General features: G+C 44.8%; 1 protein-coding gene, 1 long non-coding RNA gene and 1 pseudogene across 2 annotated transcripts in view; 2 read left to right on the forward strand and 1 right to left on the reverse strand.

Annotated features, from left to right (window-relative positions):
* The window catches only part of LOC140849994 (uncharacterized), a 40,637-nt gene that overhangs the window by 4,319 nt on the left and 14,136 nt on the right, over positions 1-22,182 (reverse strand). The window contains exon 2 of the long non-coding RNA XR_012132592.1: positions 65-320. This is a non-coding gene — a long non-coding RNA (uncharacterized lncRNA). The remainder of the gene's footprint in view (positions 1-64; positions 321-22,182) is intronic.
* LOC108396482 (lysine-specific demethylase 4D-like) lies at positions 10,673-13,110 on the forward strand. Its single transcript, XM_037013781.2, has one exon. The coding sequence runs from the start codon at positions 10,991-10,993 to the stop codon at positions 12,560-12,562; it is 1,572 nt and encodes a 523-aa protein (XP_036869676.2). The 5' UTR covers positions 10,673-10,990; the 3' UTR covers positions 12,563-13,110.
* Positions 16,155-17,264, forward strand: LOC108384260 (nicotinamide phosphoribosyltransferase pseudogene; annotated as a pseudogene).

A 22,182-nucleotide genomic window follows, 5' to 3' on the forward strand; every position in this document is an offset into this window, starting at 1 on the left:
AAGAGTGATTTAGGAATGGGAATGAGGGAGAGAGTGTATTGGTCAGGATTCTTTAGTTGCATACCATAGAATTCACTACTTTAAGGCAAAGAAGTGTTTTTTTAAGCATTAATTTACAGAATCTCTTGGAGAATCCAAGAACGAGGCTTATGTGCTACTCAAGCAATGTCTTCAAAATGTATTGACAATTCAAAGAAGCATATATTAGATGTTGCCTCCAAAGTCAACAGCGTGGCTGTGTCTTGGCGATAAGGGGCTCAAGAAGGCTTCTGGCTCCTGCTGCTCTCTGCTCCGGGTACCACTGTGACTGCTAAGTGTCCCTGTAACAGAGGAAAGCAAATAGAGAAGACTAATGAGGTTCATATTACCATGCTCAACTTACTCTATGTCACAATGAAGTCATAATGTGATATTTAAGTTGCTAATGTAAAGGACATGTCCTCCCGGCAAGTAAAAATAAAGGTCAAGTTCCAATCTTTGTTATGATTTAATCTGTGCTCTTCCAACTAAGTCACAATTTAGTCTATGCTGTTCATGCCTGACACTTCCTGCCAGGAGTCTTTATATCTACATTCCTGGATGTTCCTAAATAGAAAATCTAAATATTGGACTTTAGGGCACAAAGTATACAGAAAAAGTCACCTTTTTATCTTAACTTTTCCATGTAGCTTATCAAGAAGGTAATGTTGTAGCTTGTGAGGCAGAAACATGAAAATATCTTGGAGAGAGAAAAGCAAGCACATCTTGTGGAAAGAATTTATTACTTGAGATAAGTGCCCATTAGAGGTGAAAGGAATATTCTGGAGAGCACCCACCTCAGCAATTTGTATTAAGCACCAAATAAATGGCCCAAGCAAATAGTACTCATGGAATGTGGAAGACAGAGTCCTCACTAAGGTCTAGGACTGGCAGGGAAGGGTCCCTCAAGTAGGACCTATATCAGGAAGGCAGGGGTTATAACTAAGAAAAGAGAAGTGAGGAGGAGAGAACATGGAGTCAGAGACAATGGCTAGGAGCATTTGCAGCCAAGGGTTTGTGGAAGCAGCCATTGAAAGATACATCTGGGAAAACAAAGAGAAAAAGATGGTGACACAATCTTTTACTTTGCTCCCTCCAAACTGCACTGAAGTGACAGTACTAAGATTTTTGTTTTAAGAAATGTTACAAAGAGAGCATACGGTAATGGAAAGGAGATAGTAGTAAAATTTGAAAACAGACGGACACATAGAAACCGATTTCTCAAACCCGAGAAAGTTGAATCTTAAACTAGCAGTGAGAAAAGCTAAGCAGGAACACAACCGTCCACAGACTTCAAAAGGCTTGGGATTTCCCGGCACTGGCTTCCTCTGGATGTGGACGGAGGCTAAGGAAGATTCGCTGAAAGTCTGAGAAGCAGCTGGAGCCTCAGACTTCCTCGCATTCTCTGGTAGCAGGATAAACTCCTCCCTCATCTTGATGGAAAACCAAGTTTCATTTTCCAGAGCAAGTGGAAAAGGTAGTCTCTGAACGGAGGACTTCCAGGAACCATCGGCAGTGTGCTTGTCATCGGGAAAACAAATTGATTTGGTGAGCTTCACAAGTTGGGCATTGGAAATTTCAGGATCTTTTTCCATGTGGTGGGGAAGCAGGCCTGTCCCTCCCAGGAGGAAGATTGGAAGACCCTTCACTGTTGCATCTTAGAGATGCCGGTGTCAGAGCTTCACCCAGCCCCAGCCCCACCACATCACCATTCAGGGAAGCACAATCACCAAACCTATCCTTACACTCAGTTTTGAATCAGCGTTTTTTATGCTATACTCATATATGAACCAACTACTAAGGATCATCAGACATTTGAGGAAAGCCTTACACCTGAAAGATAGAAAACAAATTGAAAAAAAAATATAAAAAGAAATTTCAAAGAAACAGACCATGTAGGGGGAAAAAACACTTCAAAGCCATTGACATTTTAGTATTTTCAGAGAGATTGAAATAAGAACAGGACAATAAGACTGAGAGGAAAAAGGGTGGGGGAAGGTACATATACACAAAAAAGCTAAGGGATCAGAAATGACCTTTATGAAATTAAAATTTTGATAGGGGAAATGAAAAAGACACAATTGAAGGAGTTTGGGGAGGTAAAGATGAGGGGATTTTTCAAAAGAGAGTATAGTGATAAAGGGATAGAAAAGTGGGAGAAGAAAAGATACAAAAATTAAGGTCCAATATCCAAATAACAGGAATTAGAGTTAATGTGCATAGGAAAAATGTAGAGGAAGTCATCAAAGAAGTAACTTAAAAAAAGTCTTAAAACCAAAACACCTGAATTTTGAGATTGAAAAAATTTAAGAACACTCGGACAGCAAAAAGCTTCTATAAACAGAGAAAACACACAGCAAACAGGTCATATATAGAGGCCTGTGGACCAGTTCCATCTTCCTTATTCTTGACACCATACACACAAGACAATAAAACAAATTAATAAAATAAACCAGTTAGAATAAAAGGTATAATTAAAATCAGAATTAAATGTTAAATTAATGTACAAAAAGGAAAAAACCATGAGGTAATACTTATCTGCCTCTGGACAGGGAAGTAACTAACTGAATATGAAAGATATGAAAGACATTCAAAGGAAAAGATAAACAGCACCATGAGACATTGAAATGTATGTCAAAAACACTTAAAATGAAATAGAATTAAAGTTATAAACTAAATGGTAAAAATGGGAAAAACGTATGAGCACATATAACAAAGGGCTTATTTTAATATGTAAAATATTCATAAGAGCAAAATTTAAATAGTTAATAATGTAAAATAATATGTGAAATATGCATATAAGTAATATGTAAAATGTTAGTATAAGTAGTCATGAGAAAAAAAGCACTAGAAGCCTATTAGAGAAAAATGGGTAAAAGATATGAACCAATACATACGATGGAATCCAATGGCTGATAATCGTGAAGGAAAAAAATAGTATCCTTCATGGTATCCCAAGAAAGGTGAATTAAAACTTGAGCTACACTTTTTCCCTTACCAAATTAGCAAAGCTTTTTTTTTTTTTTACTCTAAGTGAAGTTACTCAGTGGTGAGAATATGAAATGACATATTCTTTCTGAAAAGTTTTGGCAATATGTGTTAAGATCTTAAAATATTTAAATACTAAAATTCAGTAATTCCATTCCTAATAACTAGTCTAAGGAATTTCATTCATTCAACCAATATTTTACTGTATATACTATTTTAGGTACTGAAATATAGGATAAATATAAGTGAATAGTAATAGTCATAGAAAAGTAAAAACAAAATAACCATCCAATAAGAGGGGGAAATTGAGCCATTTGCCTTAATAAAATAGAATTCATTCAGCCATCAAATATTATGGCTATAAATTATTTTCAATCGATGGTTAAGTAGATTTTCTAACTCAAGAAGAAAGTTTTTGTTGAACACAGTTTAGATATTGTCAGCAGAAACAGTGGCCAATGCCTGAGGCTGTCAAACAGTCCCATTTGAGATAACAGAATTGAAATATGTATGCTGCTATCCTGAAATTGGTGTGCAATCTGGACACTGGCTGAAGTGAAAGGGACTTTTAAATTTACTCATTTCACTCCTCACCTTCTCTAGCTGAAAACACCCCCCCACACACACACACATATACACTCCCCCCACACACACATACATATACACCCCCACACACACACACATACACATACACCCACCCCCACACACACATACACACAAGGAAAGGTTGGAGGAATTATTTTTAAAAGACACAGAGGCAAGACTTCGTAATTTGCAGAGATCCATAAAGTTTAAGAGACCAGGTATTATTTTTTAATCATTCTGATAAGACAATACCTTTCCTCCATTCTAAGAACTCAAGTTTCCTTAGATAAAGAATTTCTGTGTTACTGTGGATACCATGGATAAGGATATAATGTGTATCTGAAGTGAAAGTGTATTTATTTATTCACAGCCAGTACCTGCAGCCAGCTTGAAAGAAGCAAGCAGGCAGTCTCATGGTTAAAGTGAGCAGCTGAGATCATAGACAAGTGACGCATTTGCCTGGACTACTGAAGGATTACTGTCTTTGCACCTGGCCAATTCTGAGCAGTTTTGGTTTGAGTGCAGAATTATATTATTATATATAATATATACTTATATATGTTATATGTACTAGCTCTTAGATATATGTATTAATATTATAACAAAATAGTATTACCTTTTGTTGCTCAATAGCTGAGACTAATATATATATATATATATATATATATATATATATATATATATATATATATTACACACATATAATAGATATGATAGCCCTGCCTCATTCTTCCTAGAATCTGTAGAAATGCACAAAGGAAATAATTTAGTTTATAAAACAGATACAAAGTGCTCAACTCAGAGATTATTTCCATTGTATATTCGTTCGATATTTTAATAAGAAATGAGGTCTTGTGTAATATTCATAGTCAGCATTTATTATTTCTTAAGTGAAAGGCCCTTAGCATGGTATTTAAGCTTTTGGTATTTACCTCTCCTTCTAAATTGTTCATTCTTCCCATTTCTTTAGAGCAACTTTTTAAATAGAATGGAAAATTTGATTATATATTCCCAAGAAATATTTAAAGAATTTATAAAATATCATTAGAAAAGAATTTTAAGATTGTAAAATTAGGATGAGTAGGGAGCCTATGACATAATACTATCACAAGGCAATCCTGGCGCAAAGCAGCCAAGGCCTGGCTTGGGTGGTGACAGCTAAGCAGGAGAGGAATGCAAACTGGGTCCTTGGGGTCTTATACAGGGAAGGAAAAGAGAGCACAGAAGCCTCCCTGTGCTGTGCAAGTGTTCTTGGGGGTCTCCCAGTAGACAATCACGGGATCCCCTGACAACCACTGCCTATAGGCTGGGCAGGGAGATGTAATGGTTGATGAAGGTGAGTAGGATAACTGTGTTACCATTTGTAGAAATAAAGACATCTAAAGGAGGAAATTAGTTTCAGAAGAAAGATGATCAATTTGTACTAAACAAGTTAATTTCAGGGGCTTAGTGGACCTACCTAAGGTAAAGAAGGAAAGCAGAAGCTTAGGAGAAAGTCAATATTAAGGAAAGCTATAACAATGAATAATACTTGTAAGGAGAGAAAGTGCAGTACTAAAGAAAGCTATCAACATAAATAGGAAATTTAAAGGGAGAAAGAAAAAGAATTCAGAAGAGAGATGTTCCTTGAGCTTCAGGATAAGTTTGCATCTGTGTGTGGCAGGGAAAGGAAGTGGAACTAAGGAGGACGAGGAAGAACCAGGAAGTTAAGGGCAGCATCAGGGAGGTCAGAGACCTTTAGGAGCAAGAAGGTGTCTGTGAACCAGACAGAGATAAAGTGTAACCCCTGGAGCGGCATTTGGGAGGGAACAGCTTGATCTGTAGCCATCAGTTTCAGCAGAGAAGTGGGGGCAGAACCAGAAGGTGAGAGAGGGGAGGAAATGCGTTTGTGGACGCAAACTATTTTCATGTATGTTTTCAACATGTTTGGTAATGAAGGTGAGAGGGAAGACGGTAGCTTAAGTCAGGAAAGAGACTGATAACTGATGATTTAAGAGAGACAAAGAGGACTGTGATATTTAATTGACTGTGTCCTGGAATAAGGGGGAGGTGTTGATTTAAGGAATTTAACAGAAGAGATAGCCATGGGGAGAACAGAAGAAGTTCTAGAGATGGAGACACAAGCTGTTGAATCAAATATACATTTTTCTACATTTCATTTTCTACTCCACTGATTAGGGGTAATAATAGTGCCGACTTCATAAACTAGCTGTGAGGTTTCAATGAGATATTATATAGAAAGTGCTTCATAAAGGGCCTGGCAAAGTGAAGTGCTAAGTATAGGTGATTCTTTCTGTTCATATTATATAAGGTATAAATTATAAGTGCTAAACATGAACTACAAGAGGTGGAGGAAGAGATGGTGCTTTGTGGGTCAGTAAGGGAAGATATGGGATCAAGTTGATGTACTTGAGAAAGGATGGAATTTAAGGACAAAGATGGAAGGGAAATATGGGAGAAATAATTGTGGAAGAGGAGAGCAGTTTAAAGTTGAACAGCATAAAGTAAAAGGGAAAATTTGAAGACATCAGTAAGATAGTTAAAAAATGTCCTGAGTTCAAAAATCTGTTTCAAGCATCCCATTCTCTTTCTAGCTTACATTTCCCAGTGTTCTAACAGAATTATTTGACCTAATGGAGAAATTCAGCCCACAAATCAAATACTCTTTCATTCTCCATCTCTACCCTCATGTTCTCATCTCCTTTTTACGCAGGATAAATTTAATTATTCATGCTTATAATCACCATTTTGTCCCTCCATCCAGTCATCAGTACCCTTGTTTCTCTCTTCCTGAAATACACCTGCCTAGTAAAGCCCTAACCCTGCTGGAAGCTTATTATTTAAATGCTCCTCCTCTATGGGGAATAATTATGTCATTGGTCCTTGTGGAGTTGCCAGTAGTAGTGCAAAGTATGGGGTTAAATACCACAAAGTTATATAGTATGAGCTAAGGACTTCATACCCTGTAAGAGTGTGTCAAAACAAGGCACACAGTCTTCCCATTTCTTCAAAAATTCCACAGAGAGGAATCCCTTTTTCAGGAGGGAACCTGGGTGTGTCTTGGGTTTTGTCCTAAGGGAGGGGCCCCTTCCCCCCAATGCTCTTCCTTCATATACAGCTTTGGTGACAGCAACTTTTTCAGGAAAGGGACATACAGACTTGGGGAATCAAGTAGCCTAGAAGTCATGCTAACCATATACAGGAGCTGTCTGGGAAGGCCAGCAGCCCTCTGCTTTAGGAGGCAGCTGGGGACCTCAAGTTCCTTGTTGCTCTTTTATAACAACCTGTCCCCAAACTCTGAGTGTTCATTAGGTATATCTGGAAAAGGAAGAGGGAGATGTTGTTCTTTAGAGTCTAAATAAATTGCATTTTTCATACTCCCTAAGAATGAGCCAGATTGTCATCATCTCCCTCCACCTCCATTTAATTACAATATGTCCCACAAAGCCCTGGAGATAGTTTCACCAGCTGTGACCCTCCTTCCATCCTCTGATGTTCACGTTGAAAAAGGAGAAGAGTGTATTGATCCTCCTTATCCCACGTTTTGCAGATTCTTCGGTGCATGAGGGTCCAGCTCAGGCAGAGGTCACTTACTGCTCACTTCAAGGGTCCCTGCCATTAGTGTTCATGTCTGCAGCAAACATTGGTTTGACACACTCTTACAAAAGCCACCAGCAGGGGTCACAGAGAGGAAGTCCTTTCTTTGCTATTTTTGCCCCAAACCCTAGACCCAAAGGAAGAAGGGATTATATTTAGTCAAAGAAGCCAAACTGGCAACACCCCTGGGGGCAGTAGTAGTAGCAGAATGGGCCCCAGCCCCAGCTTCCTTTCATCTGAATGGACCTTCAATAAGGAAAGACAGATGCTTGGGGACCACAGGAGGTATAGGGGGTGTTACTACTTTGCACTGTGGCAGGCAAGCTGACCTTTTCAAGTTTTATTGGGGAGACAACAGGGTGAGGAAATTAAACGGCTGGACCTCTGAAGGGAATGGGGTTCCCTCCTCATGGGAACTCCCCCTCACCCCATTTCCTTGGCCTGACTTTCATCTCCCCGTGGCTCTGTGCAGAACGCAGCACCAACGGTGTTTTGTGCCCAGACCACCGTGCTCTTTACTCTACGACTTTCCCTCCCATCCCGGCAGCTTTCCCAGGGAAATCTTTCCATTCCTAAGAAGGTCCTGACATTTGTATTATCTTCAGACCCCACAAACCTGGATCTGCTCTAGGTTTCTGACAAAATTTCAGAGAATTTGTCCAGAACCAGTAACTCACAAATTCCCAATAATTCTGTAAGGTGACTCCAAGTGGATTCAGGACCTCTAGGAAGTCTCTGATTTCATACACCAACTTATGACAGGAGTAGGCATGTTTCGCCTCTTAACAAGTGAGTCTTTTATTCCGAGGTCTCTCATTCCTTTGGGGCTGCTTTCTGGGGCAAAGGACAGGCTTGCTCTCTCTGGCCCTTGCTAGTGGCTTTTGTAAGACTGTATCAAACCAATGCTTGCTGCACACCTGAGCTCTGTCTCTGTAACTCTGGCTGTGGAAGGAAGCCATTTGTTTGAGCTTACAAGATTTTTATTTTTAAAATATGATTTCAGATTTGTTGAGGGTTGGCAGTCCTCTTCCCTTTTCTATTGTCTTATAAGAAATCTCAGAGATAAAAATTCAGGCAAAACACCAATGTTTTGTGGGCTGATAACACTGAAAAGGATGCCACTTACTAGAACAAGGAAGAGTAGTTCAACTGGAAGAGCTGGTTGGATAGCTGATTGGATTCAGTTGAGATTAGACTGGGGATGATGGAATTGGGGTGCGGCCGATTTGATCAGAATTTTGAAGAGACTTATAAATCCTGATCAGCAGTATGTTTCATTTGGAGAGGTTTTCTTGAGAAGAGTGTATATGTTTTCTTGAGAGAAAATAATCACTAATTTTATCCTAAACAACTACCAGAGGAGACCTCACTGAAAAGATCATATGTAAGCTCAGCCTTGAAGGGGTAGGAGAGCTGCCTATGTGTAAAGAGCATCCGGTAGGAGGAGGAGGGCAGGCTCCTCTGAGACCCAGCCAGGAATAGGAGAAAGCCCGGGGAAGGGCTGATGGCGGCCCAGATTATGCAGGGACCTTCAGAACAATTGGGGGATTCTAAGTAGGACGGAGTCAGCATGTCCAAAGTTTAAGGTGAAAACAGATTATTTGTAGAGGGGAAAAACTAGGAAATTATAAGAAAGGACCACTTGAGATCATGCTAATGAGAGTTTGCTGATGTATCTGTTTTTCTACCTTAAACAAGAGAATGTTTCTCTTCTTTCACTGTTAAGGACACTTGCTATTTGTTTTCACATTGAAACACTTTATCTTACTGTAGAAATTTTTCTGAATGGTTTTCAAGTAAAGAGTTTTCAAATCATGAATGAATGTTCAATTTTATAAAATCATTTTTTGGTACCTATGAGCTGATGTTATTTTTCATTTCCTTCATTAATATTCTGATTATATCATTAGATCTTGTGATGCTGAATCATCCTTGCATTCCTGAGATATAGTCTATTTGATCACGATGTATTATTCTTTTAGCATTTTGCTTTATTCGTTAGATAATATTCTATTTAGCAAGCTCTCATTTATGCTTTATTTTCTGTTGTCCTTTTCCAGTTTGGCAATCAGATAAGTTAGCCTCATCTGAGTAGCTTTACAACCTTTTCTATAGCATGAAAGATTTGTATAATCAGTTGTTTTCTTAAAATTTTGCTAGGTTCACCTATAAATGTTGTGTCTCAGGGTTTTTTAAGGGTCAAACTTTGATCCAGATTCTTATTTGGGATATTGGAGCTTTCTTGTTTTTTCTTGGATCCATTTTGTGTATGTTTCCTCTCTAGAAAATTGTCTTATCTGTTGAAAATGTTGATGTCAGATGCTCATAAGATTCTCTTGAGATTTAGAAAAATTCTCTACTGTATTACTAGATCTGTGCACTGTTTACTTCCTAGTATTGTTTATTTCTACTTTCTATCCTTTCTTATAAGTTATGCTCATGGTTTGTTGCATTTCTTAGTCTCTTCAAATGACATCTTTGGCCATCATCCCTCTGTTGTGTATGTATTATTTTTCATTAATTTCATCTTTATTCTTTCTTATTTCTTTACTCCTCCTTCTCCCATTTCCTAGCTTCTTCAATCAAATGTTTAGTTCATATATTTTCACTCTTCCTTTTCCTTTTAATACAATGAAATATGTCTCTTAGTCTTCAGTGCTTCTCACTCTAAACTTTTTAAATAAACATATGGAAATTTGTGAAAATCATAGCAGCCAGATGAATGATCACAATTAGCTATTCTGATGGCTGTGTAACCAGCACCCAGATTCCAAACAAATATTAACGTTACTCCAGAGACCCCCTCATGCTCCCACTCACAACCTCTCTTTCTCAAAGGTAACCACTACTCTGACTTCTCATATCAATTACTTTCCTCCTTTATATATACTTATAGAAAAAGATGAAATTTCATGTAAAATTGGAATAATGGGTTTGATATGCTTTTAGGTCTGGATAATATTTCCCAGTATTATGTTTGTAAAATTATCCCTATATGCTCATGTAATTTGCAGTGCTCTATTGTATTCCACTGTAGGACTGTGCCACAGTGTATGTCCATTCTACTGTTGATGGACATTTGGGTTGTCTCCAGTATTTGCTCCTAGAAATAATATTGTTATGAGCATTTTTGGAGGTGACTTTCCATGCAGAGCTATACAGATTAGCTAGACATGTGGTAACAGTTGAATCATAGCACATGCGTATGTCCAGTCTTACACATGCATAAGTTCAATTTTAGTAGATACTGTCCAAATAGTTCCCCAAAGAATGATTTCCATTCTCTCTATGAGGGTATGAGAATTCCCATTATTCTACATCAACACCACATCCTATATTGTCAATCTTATAAAATTTTAGCCTTTCTTTGAGTGTGGGATAATATCCCATGGTGGGATCCCATGGTATTTTACTTGTAGCTCCTGAATAAGTTTCTCCAAACATTAATGTTCAAGCTTTTGTATTCTTTCTTCTAGGTTCTGTTTTTAACACTGTTCTGGAAACACTTTATTTGGAACACCGTACACCCAGGACTGGGTGAGTCAGGAGGCCTCAGAGAACAAACCCAGTGCCAGCTGAGGAACATCACAGAGTTGCACGTTCAGCTCCTGTATCAGCTTCTGCCCAGGGGGCCGTCTCCTGGTGAATCAGCAAGCCCAAAAACATCATCTCATTTACACCAAAGTCCACGGGTGTTTCCTGCTGACTCAGAGACACTCAAATCAATTTTCGAATAATAGCATTTTCCACCATGCTCCACTATCCAGACCATACCTGAAGACCTGAGAGTTTGTTCTTCATTATGGAGGCTATGATGTCTCAGGCAAACTGTACCCAGAACCCAAGTTGTAGAATCATGACCTTCTACCCAACTGAAGAAGAGTTTAATGATTTTGAGAAACACATTACTCATATGGAATCTCAAGGTGCACACCGAGCAGGTGTGGCCAAGATAATTCCCCCCAAGGGGTGGGAAGCCAGGAAGACATACAGTGACATCGGTGACATCCTAATCCCCTCTCCCCTCCAGCAGGACGTCCTGGGTAGGGCTGGTGTGTTCACTCAGTACTCCAAAAAGAAGAAGGCCATGACGGTTGGGGAGTATCGTGACCTGGCAAACAGTGCTAAATATAAGGCGCCCCCACACTCAGATATTGACGATTTGGAGCGAAAATTCTGGAAAACCCGGCTCTACAGTTCACCGATCTATGGCGCTGATGTCAACGGCTCCTTATTTGATGCAAACACAAAGCAGTGGAACCTCAGACACCTGGGAACCATTCAGGATCTGCTGGAACAGGAGTGTGGGGTGGTCATCGAAGGCGTCAACACACCCTACCTGTACTTTGGGATGTGGAAGACCACGTTTGCGTGGCACACGGAGGACATGGACTTGTACAGTATCAACTATGTGCACTTCGGGGAGCCCAAAACATGGTATGCGGTGCCCCCGGAGCACGGCTGGCGACTTGAACACCTGGCCAAAGAGCTCTTCCCAGCCAGTGCCCACAGCTGCGGGGCCTTCATGCGGCACAAGGTGGCCCTCATGTCACCTACTGTCCTCAGGGACAACAGGATCCCCTTCAGTCGGGTCACACAGCAGGCTGGTGAGTTCATAGTGACATTTCCATACGGGTACCATGCTGGCTTCAACCACGGCTTCAACTGCGCGGAGGCCATCAACTTTGCCATGCCGCGCTGGATCGATTACGGCAAAGCGGCCTCTCAGTGCAGCTGCGGGGAGGCCAGGGTCAGCTTTCCCATTGATGTCTTCGTGCGCACCCTGCAGCCCGAGCGCTATGAGCTCTGGAAGCGCGGGCAGGACCGGGAGGCGGTGAACCACGTGGCGCCCACGGCCACGGGCAGCCAGGAGCCGGGCACCTGGAAGGATGTGTGGGCCACCAGGAGAGCTGCGCTGGGCCTCCGGGACCTGCCGCCCCGCCGCTCACTGAGCCCTGCCAGGCAGGTGGCTGTGGGGCGAGGGGGCCGCCACCGCCCCCCTAGGCTGCCCGCATCTCGGCGCTGCGTGCGGGCCTCTGATCCTACCTCTGTGGCTCAGGGCGGGGACGCCGCTTTTCGGTCCCCGGAGCGCGGCGTAGCCCTGCTGAGAACCCAGGGCCCATCCGACCTGGGTCTCCACTCAACCGGCAGGCGTGGTCCTGGCCGTCGTCCTCGGGAGCAGGGGACTCAGGAGCTGACTGACCAGGCCCCGGCCAAGAGGCGCCTCTTGCTGAGCACAGCATGCACAGCTCAGGATCCCGATGCTCAGGCCCTGTCTTCGGACGGACCCTCACTGGACAACCCTGCACCGCCAAGCCCTGAGTCCCCACATTCTGCTAAGGCTTCTGGGTGCTGCAGTGTCCCTGCACCCTAAGCCCAGGGGACGTTTTGGTAGCCCGCCTCTCTTACACGTGGAGGCTCCTTAAGTGTGGGCACGTGTACACCTCAGAGCCTTCACAACGTGCGGTGCTGCCACGGGACCTGCTGAGTCCACATTATTTACAACAAACAGCTTATTCTTCCTCCCAGACACCATTACCTCTTTTGACACTGTTGCCATGACGTTTCATCCACTGGATGCTGGTCTCTGCAAATGAGGCCCCACAGACATTGCCAAAGCCTGACTGCACCTAAACCCCCATTCCCTTGGCCAGGTCTGGGTGCTGCTGCGATTTGGATGAATCCTGGACTTTGGTTCCCCTCTGATCTCTTCCCTTCCCTCTTTCCCTCTCCTCCCCACTTTCTTAGAAGACCAGGCCCTTTTGACCAGTTAGGTCTGTAGAGGCTCAGAAAATAATTATGTTTCTGAGTCATTGGTACCTTTAAAATGTATCACCAGCATTTTTTTTCAAAACTGTATTAAAGGTAACCAAAATGTTAAAATCTGATTTTATTTCTAATGTCTATTCAGCCAATTGAAGAATGCAGGTTATTCTTTTCTGCACTCTTCTTAATAGTTATATCAAAACATTTCAAACAAAACTTATCTTTATGGGCTGGTTATATTGTGTGATGCTGGGTTCTGGCTGGCTGGCTGGGAGTGGGGATTTGGTTTGCCAGCCATATCTAAGGATGACTTGGTGGAAACCACCTGGGAACCTCTGTACCTGGCCGGGCAGTGCTCCCCAAGTTGCCGGGAGAGATGAGCAAGCACAGAACAGAAGAGCCATTGTCTTGCTGAGTCTCCACTTCCTTTTCAACACTATATTTCACATGGTTAATTCATTGATTCATCCCAATAAGCAAGTCCACTACTAAATGAACATGACAACACCAATGGCAACATGGGCTGTGAAGACGTAAAGGGGATGGGACGGTAGAGCAGAACGGGCAGGCTGGCCTGTAGGTGGCCTGGGAAAGCGTCCTGGAGCAGGAGGCCTTCCTGAGACCCAGTCGGCGAGAAGGAAGGTCCCGAGCTGACTCTCGCTTAAAGGAAACAGCAAGTATAATAGACCTAATGTGGGACTTGATGGTTTTGTTTCCTTGGGAATAGAAAGGAAGCTCATTCGTGTCTGGGGCAGAGGAAGAGGGAGGGAGGCGGGGTCTGAGGCATGTAGGCGCTGTGGTTCATGTGAAATATCTGAATTTTTTCAACTTGAAATGAGAAGCCATTGGAAATTTAGAAGAGTACTTGACATGAAGTGATTTACACATTTAAACAATCATCTTCTGTGAACAAGGTGGGAGCAGGAGTAATAGAACAACTTAAGGAATATAAGAGAGTTACTTAGACTTATGTATTAGTAATGAAATGCACTGAAGTGGACAATTCAGAATCAACTTTGGATATGAAAATTTCTCCTAGGAAATTATTTTTAGTGTATTTGGGGCTAGAAAAACATAACCCTCCCATTAATGCAACCTTGATTTGAGAGCTAATCCCCAATTTTTTGATCAAGCATTTGTCATTTTAAATCTTATGCTGAGAAAGAAAACAGAACCTCCCAAACTTTGCTCTGCCATTCACAGCCTAGATGGAATCACCTTGGCTTTTCTGAGGATTCCAAAGAATTGCTGTGAGGCAGAAAGGGGCCAAGTGTGAAATACTGATCTGGGGGTTGCAGGCCACCAATTTTATCTGACTGTTAGATGCAAAAATTTGGGATCCAAAAAGGCAGTAAGGAGAAACTGATGGGTCAACTATTTGCATCAGGTTGGTTTACATTAAGAACTGTGAGTGTAGCTTCCCAGCAGACAAAGCAATCATCAGGCTGACAAATGTTGTCATTTGCAGGAGAGGCAAGAGCGGCCACGCTGGTAGAAGGACCGGGGGTGAGCCGCCACAGGCTGCCAGGGTCCCGACACTGCTCCCCACACTCACCCTCCTGAGGAGCAGATGCTCAGACCCGAACATCTGCCATCCACACCCCTGGAAGGCTGCATAGCTTATTCCTGAGGCAAGAAGGGGCCCTAGCCCAGGACCCACTTTGCAAATGAGGAGACTGAGCCCAGCTCAGGGTTCTTCCTACAGAACTGTCACTTCTACCAGACGATACAACCTTTGCCCTGAAAGGCAACTCCAGCAATTTCACTGGACGAGCATAGCCTTCCAGATGAGCAAAGGAAGGAGCAGGCACACCACACCCACTGTGCAAGATTCCCACAGGTCCGTGCAGGCCTGGCCCAGCTCCAGACCTCACCTGTGGCACTCCTGCGGCCAACTGCAGACCCAGGTTCAGGGCATGAGGTCAGAGGTACTTTGGCAAAAGACGCTCTGCTCAGCGCAATGCCTTTCCCTGGACCCACACATCTTTCCTAGAGCCTCCAGCCTACCATACATACACTTGGTTCATTCTTTCTGCAATGCTATGCAACTGAGAGGGAGAAGATTGCATGGGCCCACAGCCAGGGATTGGTGACTCAGAGGTGCCCATTCCAGGAGACAGTCTCTTGCCTCATGCCACGTTAGACACCAAGGGCCAGACCCTGGCATCTGCCAGCAGCCCACCCTCAGAGAATGGAAAGCTCTTCCACCCTCACCTCTGTTGTGTGGGTTTTACGTGACACTCGTTCATTATTTTTTCTGCAGGACCATCTGCTGTGCAGACACTTGGGATGGGTTACTGGCCCATCTTCTGGGCAACCCTGTGAAAGCCACCTTACATATTGGCAGAGTTGATGGGAAATAAAGATGAAGGTATATGCTATCCACAAGAGATTTTAGAGGTTAAGACTCAAGAAGGTTGAATGTTATATATGGAAAGATATTCCATGCAAATAGAAACCCAGAGTGACCTGGGGTAGCTATATTAGACAAAAATGACATTAAGTAAAAGCTTTTATAAAGAAGAAACCAAGACATTATATGTTCATGATGGGGTCAATTGATCGAGAAAACAAAATAGTTATAAACACATTCCCCAAACATCAGCACTCCAAAATTTATGAGGCTAACTATGATAACATTTAGTGCGAAATAGAAGGCTCTACAATAAAATCTGGAGACTTAAATATCCTACTTTCAATAATGGATAGAACAGCTAGACTAAAATATAAGAAAATAGAGATGGGAACATAGGATGTTAACAACACAATAAACCAATTGTATGGAATTGATATGTAGAGATACTCCACATTACAATAGCCAAATGCACGTTTTCCTCCAGCGCAAGTGAAATTTCTTCAAGATAGATTACATGAGAGGCCACAAAACAAGTTTTAAAATTTAAAACAATGGAATTCATTCAACAATGAAATAGAAAAAAGAAAAACTGTGCATAAATCTTGGAGCTGAAGAACACTGGGGCTGCACTGAAGAATTCAAAAGAGAGCTTCAACAACAAACTTGACCAAGAAGTAAACTAGAAGATAGTGAATTTGAAATTATCTGGTCATAGGAGCAAAAAGAAAAAGGAATAAAAAAGTGTGAGGGAAGCCTAAAAAACAGGTGAAATCAACAAAAGAAACAATATATGCACTATGGGGAAACATAGAAGGCAGGAAAGAGAAAGGGATATAAAGTAAATTTAAAGCAATGACAGCTAAGCCTTCCCAAACATGGAGAATTCAGAAATGGACATCCAGATACATGAGGCCCAATTGACCCAGATAAATTGAACACATAAAGGGCCACACTGACACACATTAAATTTAATTTTAAAGAGTCAAAGACAAGTAAATGCTGTGCACCACTGCCACTGTGGCCCACAGCAGAGCCGCAGGGCCTGCCCTCCTCTGGCACAAGGTAAGGCCCTTTTTGTCCTTCACTGTCACTCTGGGCAGCCCGCGATGCTCAGCTCCCCCGGCTCCAGCCCAAGATGAATGCTGAGGCAAAGGCCCAGTTCAACATCCTCCTGGCTACCAACTACTACAGTGTTGCTCACTATAAACAATACCCATCCAGCACAAGCAACATTTATTCCTACTTTGAATGCCATGAAAGAAGACAGAAAACTCCACAATGAGGAAGAAGTAATTTAATGAAACAGTGTTTCATGGGTTGCAGTACATTCTTAATAAGTACTTTAAAGGCAACATAGTGACCAAAGAGAAATTCTAGGATGCCAAGCAGGTATAGAGAGCATTTCCAAGATAATTAATGTCTTAAATGAAAAGGGATGCAACTACATTCTTGAGAAAAGCTGTTCCCAAGGGCTCTGTTATTCCCCAAGGAAATGCTCTTTGTAGTGGAAAACACAGATCCAGACCATTACTGGCCTCCAAATTGGACTGAGACTCTTCTCGTGCAGTCCTGGTATCCAGTCACAGGGGCCACACATTCCAGAGAGCAGAAGAAAATTTTGGCCAAATATTTGTTATGACATATCTGGTAACCTAGATGGTCTAGAATACAGGTTACATGGTTTTGGCTACAGAGGACTTTCTTCTCAAGAGGCTGTGGTCAGACAAGAGCCTGCTCACTTAGTTAACCTCAAAGGCACACAGTGGCAGGAAATGCTGTGATTAACAAACCTATGGAATGAAAGATTCTTTTTCAGGTGATTCTGCTCCAGCAGCAGAACACAGTACCATAGCAGCTTGGGGGAAACACCAGGAAAAAGATATTTTGAACATTAGTAACGCAGCTTTCATTGGTGCCTGTATCTGTGCTCAGATACAGCTGAGACATTTTTTAATGCATGTGAGAAAATATAAGGTGAAGATTTAAAGATGTTGATTCTGGAAATCCTCTTGACCTCTGTGTGGGTAAAATTATAATATTTCCAGAATATCTCCCCTGACTTTAGTGCATTTGCATATCCTCAGTGGTGGAGAGAAGTTCATTTCCATATCAATGGGTAATTACCTGGGCAACTAAGGGCTTATCTGAACCTGAGAGGTTAGGGGGAGATCCTTGCTTGCCTGCTTTGGCCAGAGCAGAAGAGAGAGATGGCCATGGACTGCAGGTTGTAAGCAATAAATGGATTTTAAACTTTATTTCTCCCTTTAACTGATTTCAGTTTTAGAGGTATTTTGCACCAGGATTTCATCTCCCTGGACTTACATCTGGTGGTAATGAATGGCCACTGGTGGGTGCCTGGGAAGAGGCCACCCAAACCTCCTCAGGTCTCTACCTAAAATGCTCCTGCAGGATAAGCCTCCAGAGGCCACAGTGTCCCAAAGGAGAAGACCACAGAGCCCAAGGCTGTCCCACAGGAAGAGACCACAGCCCACGACTATCCCACAGGAAGGAAACAGAGCCCACAACCATCCCACAGGAGGAGCCCACGGAGGCCATGAGCATCCATCCCACAGGAGCCCGTGGAACCCACAACCGTCCCACAGGAAGAGATGGGACCATGGAGCCCACAAAGCCCATGATGGTCCCTCACAAACAGACAACTGCCTGAGGCTGTCCCACAGACCCAGACACCCTACAGCCTTTTCCTGTTCCCATTCCTTGTCCCAGTGCTCTTCATGTTACCATTGCTGCTCCTGTGCATCTGGTGCTGCAAGAAGGTGAGGGAGCCCTACCCACACAGCCCTGTGCCCAATTCTCCAGCACCCTCTCAGGCACCCTAGCACCTGCCTGCCCCAGGACCCTGTTCTAAGCTCATCACCTGACCAAATGCTTAGGTACAGATGCTGCCCCCACATCCCTGGACCCACACAGCCGGGTGCTGAGGGGCTCTGCACCTCAGGCTTGCCTCAAGGAAGTGGCCTATGAGATGTCATGGCCCCTGGGGAGAAGTGACCCAGGCTCTGTGATAGGGCTGCCTCACAGGAGCCAGTGCTCTGCGGGACTCAGGTGGACAAAGTCTGGGGAGAGACCTCTACTGTGGAGGGGAAAAGGGATCCCGAAGGGGCAAAAATGGCCCCAAAGTACAATCAGGTGCCCCAGGATTCCTCTCCTCTGGGGCAGCCATGCTTGTAAAACCAGCATGGTCTCTGCCCATCGCTAGAGCCTTGTCATTCCTTCCCAGTCACTACTCAGGGCCAGGTTATGCAGGACCTCACGATGGTCACGGGGGACAGAAATGAAGTGGCTGCATTCCTGCCACGGCAGCTCCAGTTCTGGTGTCTTGACTGGCCTTGGTCTCAGGGTACTGAGGGAAAAACGTCACCTTCGTGGCATGTGGGAAATGCCCTGCCTAAGCAGAGGAGTAACAAAGGCCAGAGGCTGGCCCAGGGGAGGGTGGGCACCGAGGCTTGGCTAGCTGGGCTCCCAAGGACACATGTGCAAGTGCTGCAGGAGGAAGGACCCCCGGAGGTGTGAGAGGCCAGCACCAGCAAGAAGCCTGCAGGTCCCAGGTCTCCAAAGTAGGGGTGATGAGGACAGGAAGCCAGGGTGCTGGGTGGCTGTGCACTGGGGGTGATTCAGGGTATGGAGAGGGGAGGGGAGAGAAGAGAAGGAAGGAAAGGGGAGGATCTCTTGTCTTCATGAGATGTAAAGAATGCTGATGAAAACCACCCCATGGGACACCGGTGCCAGGACCAGACACCCCAGCCTGAATGTCTCCCCAGGGACTGACAGGGGGTGTGGACTCAGCTCAGGCAGGTGGGGCCGGCTGGCCACAGACCCACATGAAGCAAGTACTCAGATGGACACCCCCCAAAGCCCTGTTCTGTCCCTCTGCTGCAGAACAGGGTCCCCCGTTGAGTGCATGGCTGAGCCAGAGCCCTTCACACCCCTTCCAGTCTGTTTACCTCTTCATCTTTCTGTTTTCCAGAAGCTGCCACCAAAAACAGACAAGGCAGGTCATGTTTCATTGTGATGGCGTCAGAGCCTGATGGGCACACTGGAGACCTCCTGCAGCCTAGGGAGATTTCACCACCAGTCCACCTATCACTTCCTAGGCAGAGAGAGCTGGCAGAAGAGGGTGACAGAGGGGCAGGCCAGACACCCCCCCGGAGGATGTGGAACTCACAGTGTCACCCAGAGGACACCCTTCTCATGCTCCCACCATAGCCTGACCAAGGGCCTCTCACTGAATTAGCAACATGGGGGCCTGTTTCAGCAACTGCTATGATTTCCCTGAAACCAAGGGGCTTTTGTCACAGCCACATCTGCTTTTCAGGGCAAACTGGACATGTGCGGTGACTTTGTTCACACCTGCACCCAGAGGCCACTGACATGCTGTCAGCCCAGGGACAAGGGAAGTAGGGCACAGGACGCTCCCCCTGGGCCAGGGCCTTTGCTCTTCATCCCTGCCCACTACCCTCAGGGACTGTTGGTCCGAGGGCCCTGTGCAGGCATCTGCCAAGGAAGATGCCCGAGACATGGAAGCATGGCGCTCCTGAGCCTCCCAGCTGACCCTGGACATGACTCCCAAGCAGTCCTTTGCACTGTGGTCTCAAGGGTGTCAGGAAACTGTATTTAGCGTGTTACCCAACTCTTCAAAACTGAGCTTAAAAGGGCTACAGGGAGGCAGGCCAACAAGGTCTTAGCCTCCCAGGTATAATCCCTCTCCTCTGAGCCCCCACCCTGGGGCTGTGTGGGATCCCCACATCTCCTGGGGCTCTCCTGGCTGCTCACTCAAATGTCAGGAGTGGTGACCCCCTCATAACACGTGACTGACACTGGTTTTATCAGTACATAAATATACCCCCCTCATATCATTGCCTGTGACAATGGGGGGACTCCAATGATATAATTGTCACCTGGGAATTTAGTAATAGTGACGGTTAATTTTTATTGACTTCTCCCCCATGGAACACCTGCTAGCCTTAAAAATGAACGTACTACCATGTTTGAATCCCCCAGTAACTGTACCTGCAGGTACTAATACCGTCCCCAGTTTACCGAGACAGCCCTGACACACAGACAGGCCAAAAGCCTTGCCCTGGGCCGCAGGCCTGGAGGTGGCAGAGCTGGACTGGAACCTCGAGGCCTGGCTCCTCCCTTCTCACTGCCCTGCACCCCTTTCGGGGCAGCACTCACCATTTCATGATGACTTTACCCCCAAACCACCAGAGGGCTGCCCTACTCAGATCCCGGGGTCAAGGACAGTAGTGGTCCTGGCTCACCTGGGAGGCATGTCCGAGATTCCTCATGTGTAGACTCCTTTCACTGACCAGGCCAGAGAACCTGGAAGACGTTGCTGCCCCACTATCTATGTGAGGGCTACATGGCCACATCTGGGGAACACCGCCTCTCAGAGGCTGGGCAGGTGGGCATTTAGGCGCTGTGAGCATAATCACTCTCATTCTATCCTAAGAGGCCTCCACAGCCTGTCACCCATCTGGAGGTGCCCCACTTCTCTTGCACTAAGGGCCGGCAGCTCATCCCTGCAGCACAGTCCCTGACAGACCCTGCACAATGCTTAGGCTGCAGTCACAGTCAGACCTAGTTATGACTTCCCTTACTACCATTTGAGAAGACAATACCAGAGGAATGGGGCTGCAGAGCCAGGACAAGGGGCTGCCTAGGAAAGGTAGGGCAGATTTTGATGCCTGGACAGAGTCCCAAAGGAGGAGCCCAAGCTGGAGGCCAGCAACCAGGGACAGGAGCACATTCACAAAGGCCCACCCTGCAGGTCCTGCTGGGTCCTGAACCTGATCCCTTTGAGCCAAGGAAACCGCAACCTTCGGCTTCCAATTCCTGTGGTAGGGAGCCTTGGTAAAAGGGTGGGAGGGGCTGAGGCCCCTAGGCCCAGGCAGAGGTGGTGGATGTTGAGACTGAGGTGGCCAGGTGTGACATGCTCTGATCACCCTCCCTCCCCAGGAAACAGGAGGTCATCAGAGGCCAGCCAGAAAAATGGGGAACAACAGCCCCTGGGTGGCTAGCCCTCCCCTCTTTCTACTTATGGGGAACTGCCTGGATAGCCTCCTCCATGGGGAACCCATGTACAAGGAGTCAAAGCACTCTGGGAACGCGCCCGCACAGACCAACTCCTGGGACGGTAATTTCCGCTTCTACTTCACCGTGGATGCGAGTGGCCCTCCCACCCTGGCCCCAGGTGCCCCTCAGGGTGTGCCTGTCCCCAGGGACACAGCTGCATGAAGCGGACCAAGGGGACCCCTGCCTCTGAGAGAGGGGGAAGCAGGGACACAGCTGGTCAGACAAGGAAACCTTTTGTGGCCTCCTTGTTCCTGGGGTGGAAAGAATGCCCCAGTCGTGTTCCCTCGGACATTTCCTTTTCGGAAGGAAGAAAGGCCACCCCCTGGTCTGGATGGCTCTCAGCCCCTCCCTCCACATGGATCTGTGGCCTGCGTACCCCTTAACCAGCTGGAGGGGCAGGGCATTACTGGGAGCAGCTTCTCTGCAGGTGTTAGCTCACTGTGGGGTTGGGTTGGTCTGTTTGCTGTTTTCAGTTGACTTCTTTTCACCCAAATGACTTGTTTAAATGTGCCCCAGCCAGATGGCCATGTCACTTCTGTTGGGGGTGATTATTATAAGAAAAAAGGTGACTACAAAACACAAAATAATCCCTCTGGATCTCCTTTTTCTGAAAGATGGAATAATAATGATTCCAGTGTATGTATACACCACATTTTCCTTATCTGTTCCTCTGTCACTGGACATTTGGTTTGTTGTACAACTTAGCTATTGTAGAACAACTATTGCAAGAAACACTGCTAGATTACATGTTAGTTGTATTTTTAATTTTTTGA

The sequence above is a fragment of the Manis javanica genome, chromosome 6, assembly GCF_040802235.1.
Source record: "Manis javanica isolate MJ-LG chromosome 6, MJ_LKY, whole genome shotgun sequence".
Lineage (NCBI taxonomy): Eukaryota > Metazoa > Chordata > Mammalia > Pholidota > Manidae > Manis > Manis javanica.

Bases quoted from the DNA above. Each gene is read 5' to 3' on its own strand.
- LOC108396482 (XM_037013781.2), top strand. From the start codon at position 10,991: ATGGAGGCTATGATGTCTCAGGCAAACTGTACCCAGAACCCAAGTTGT.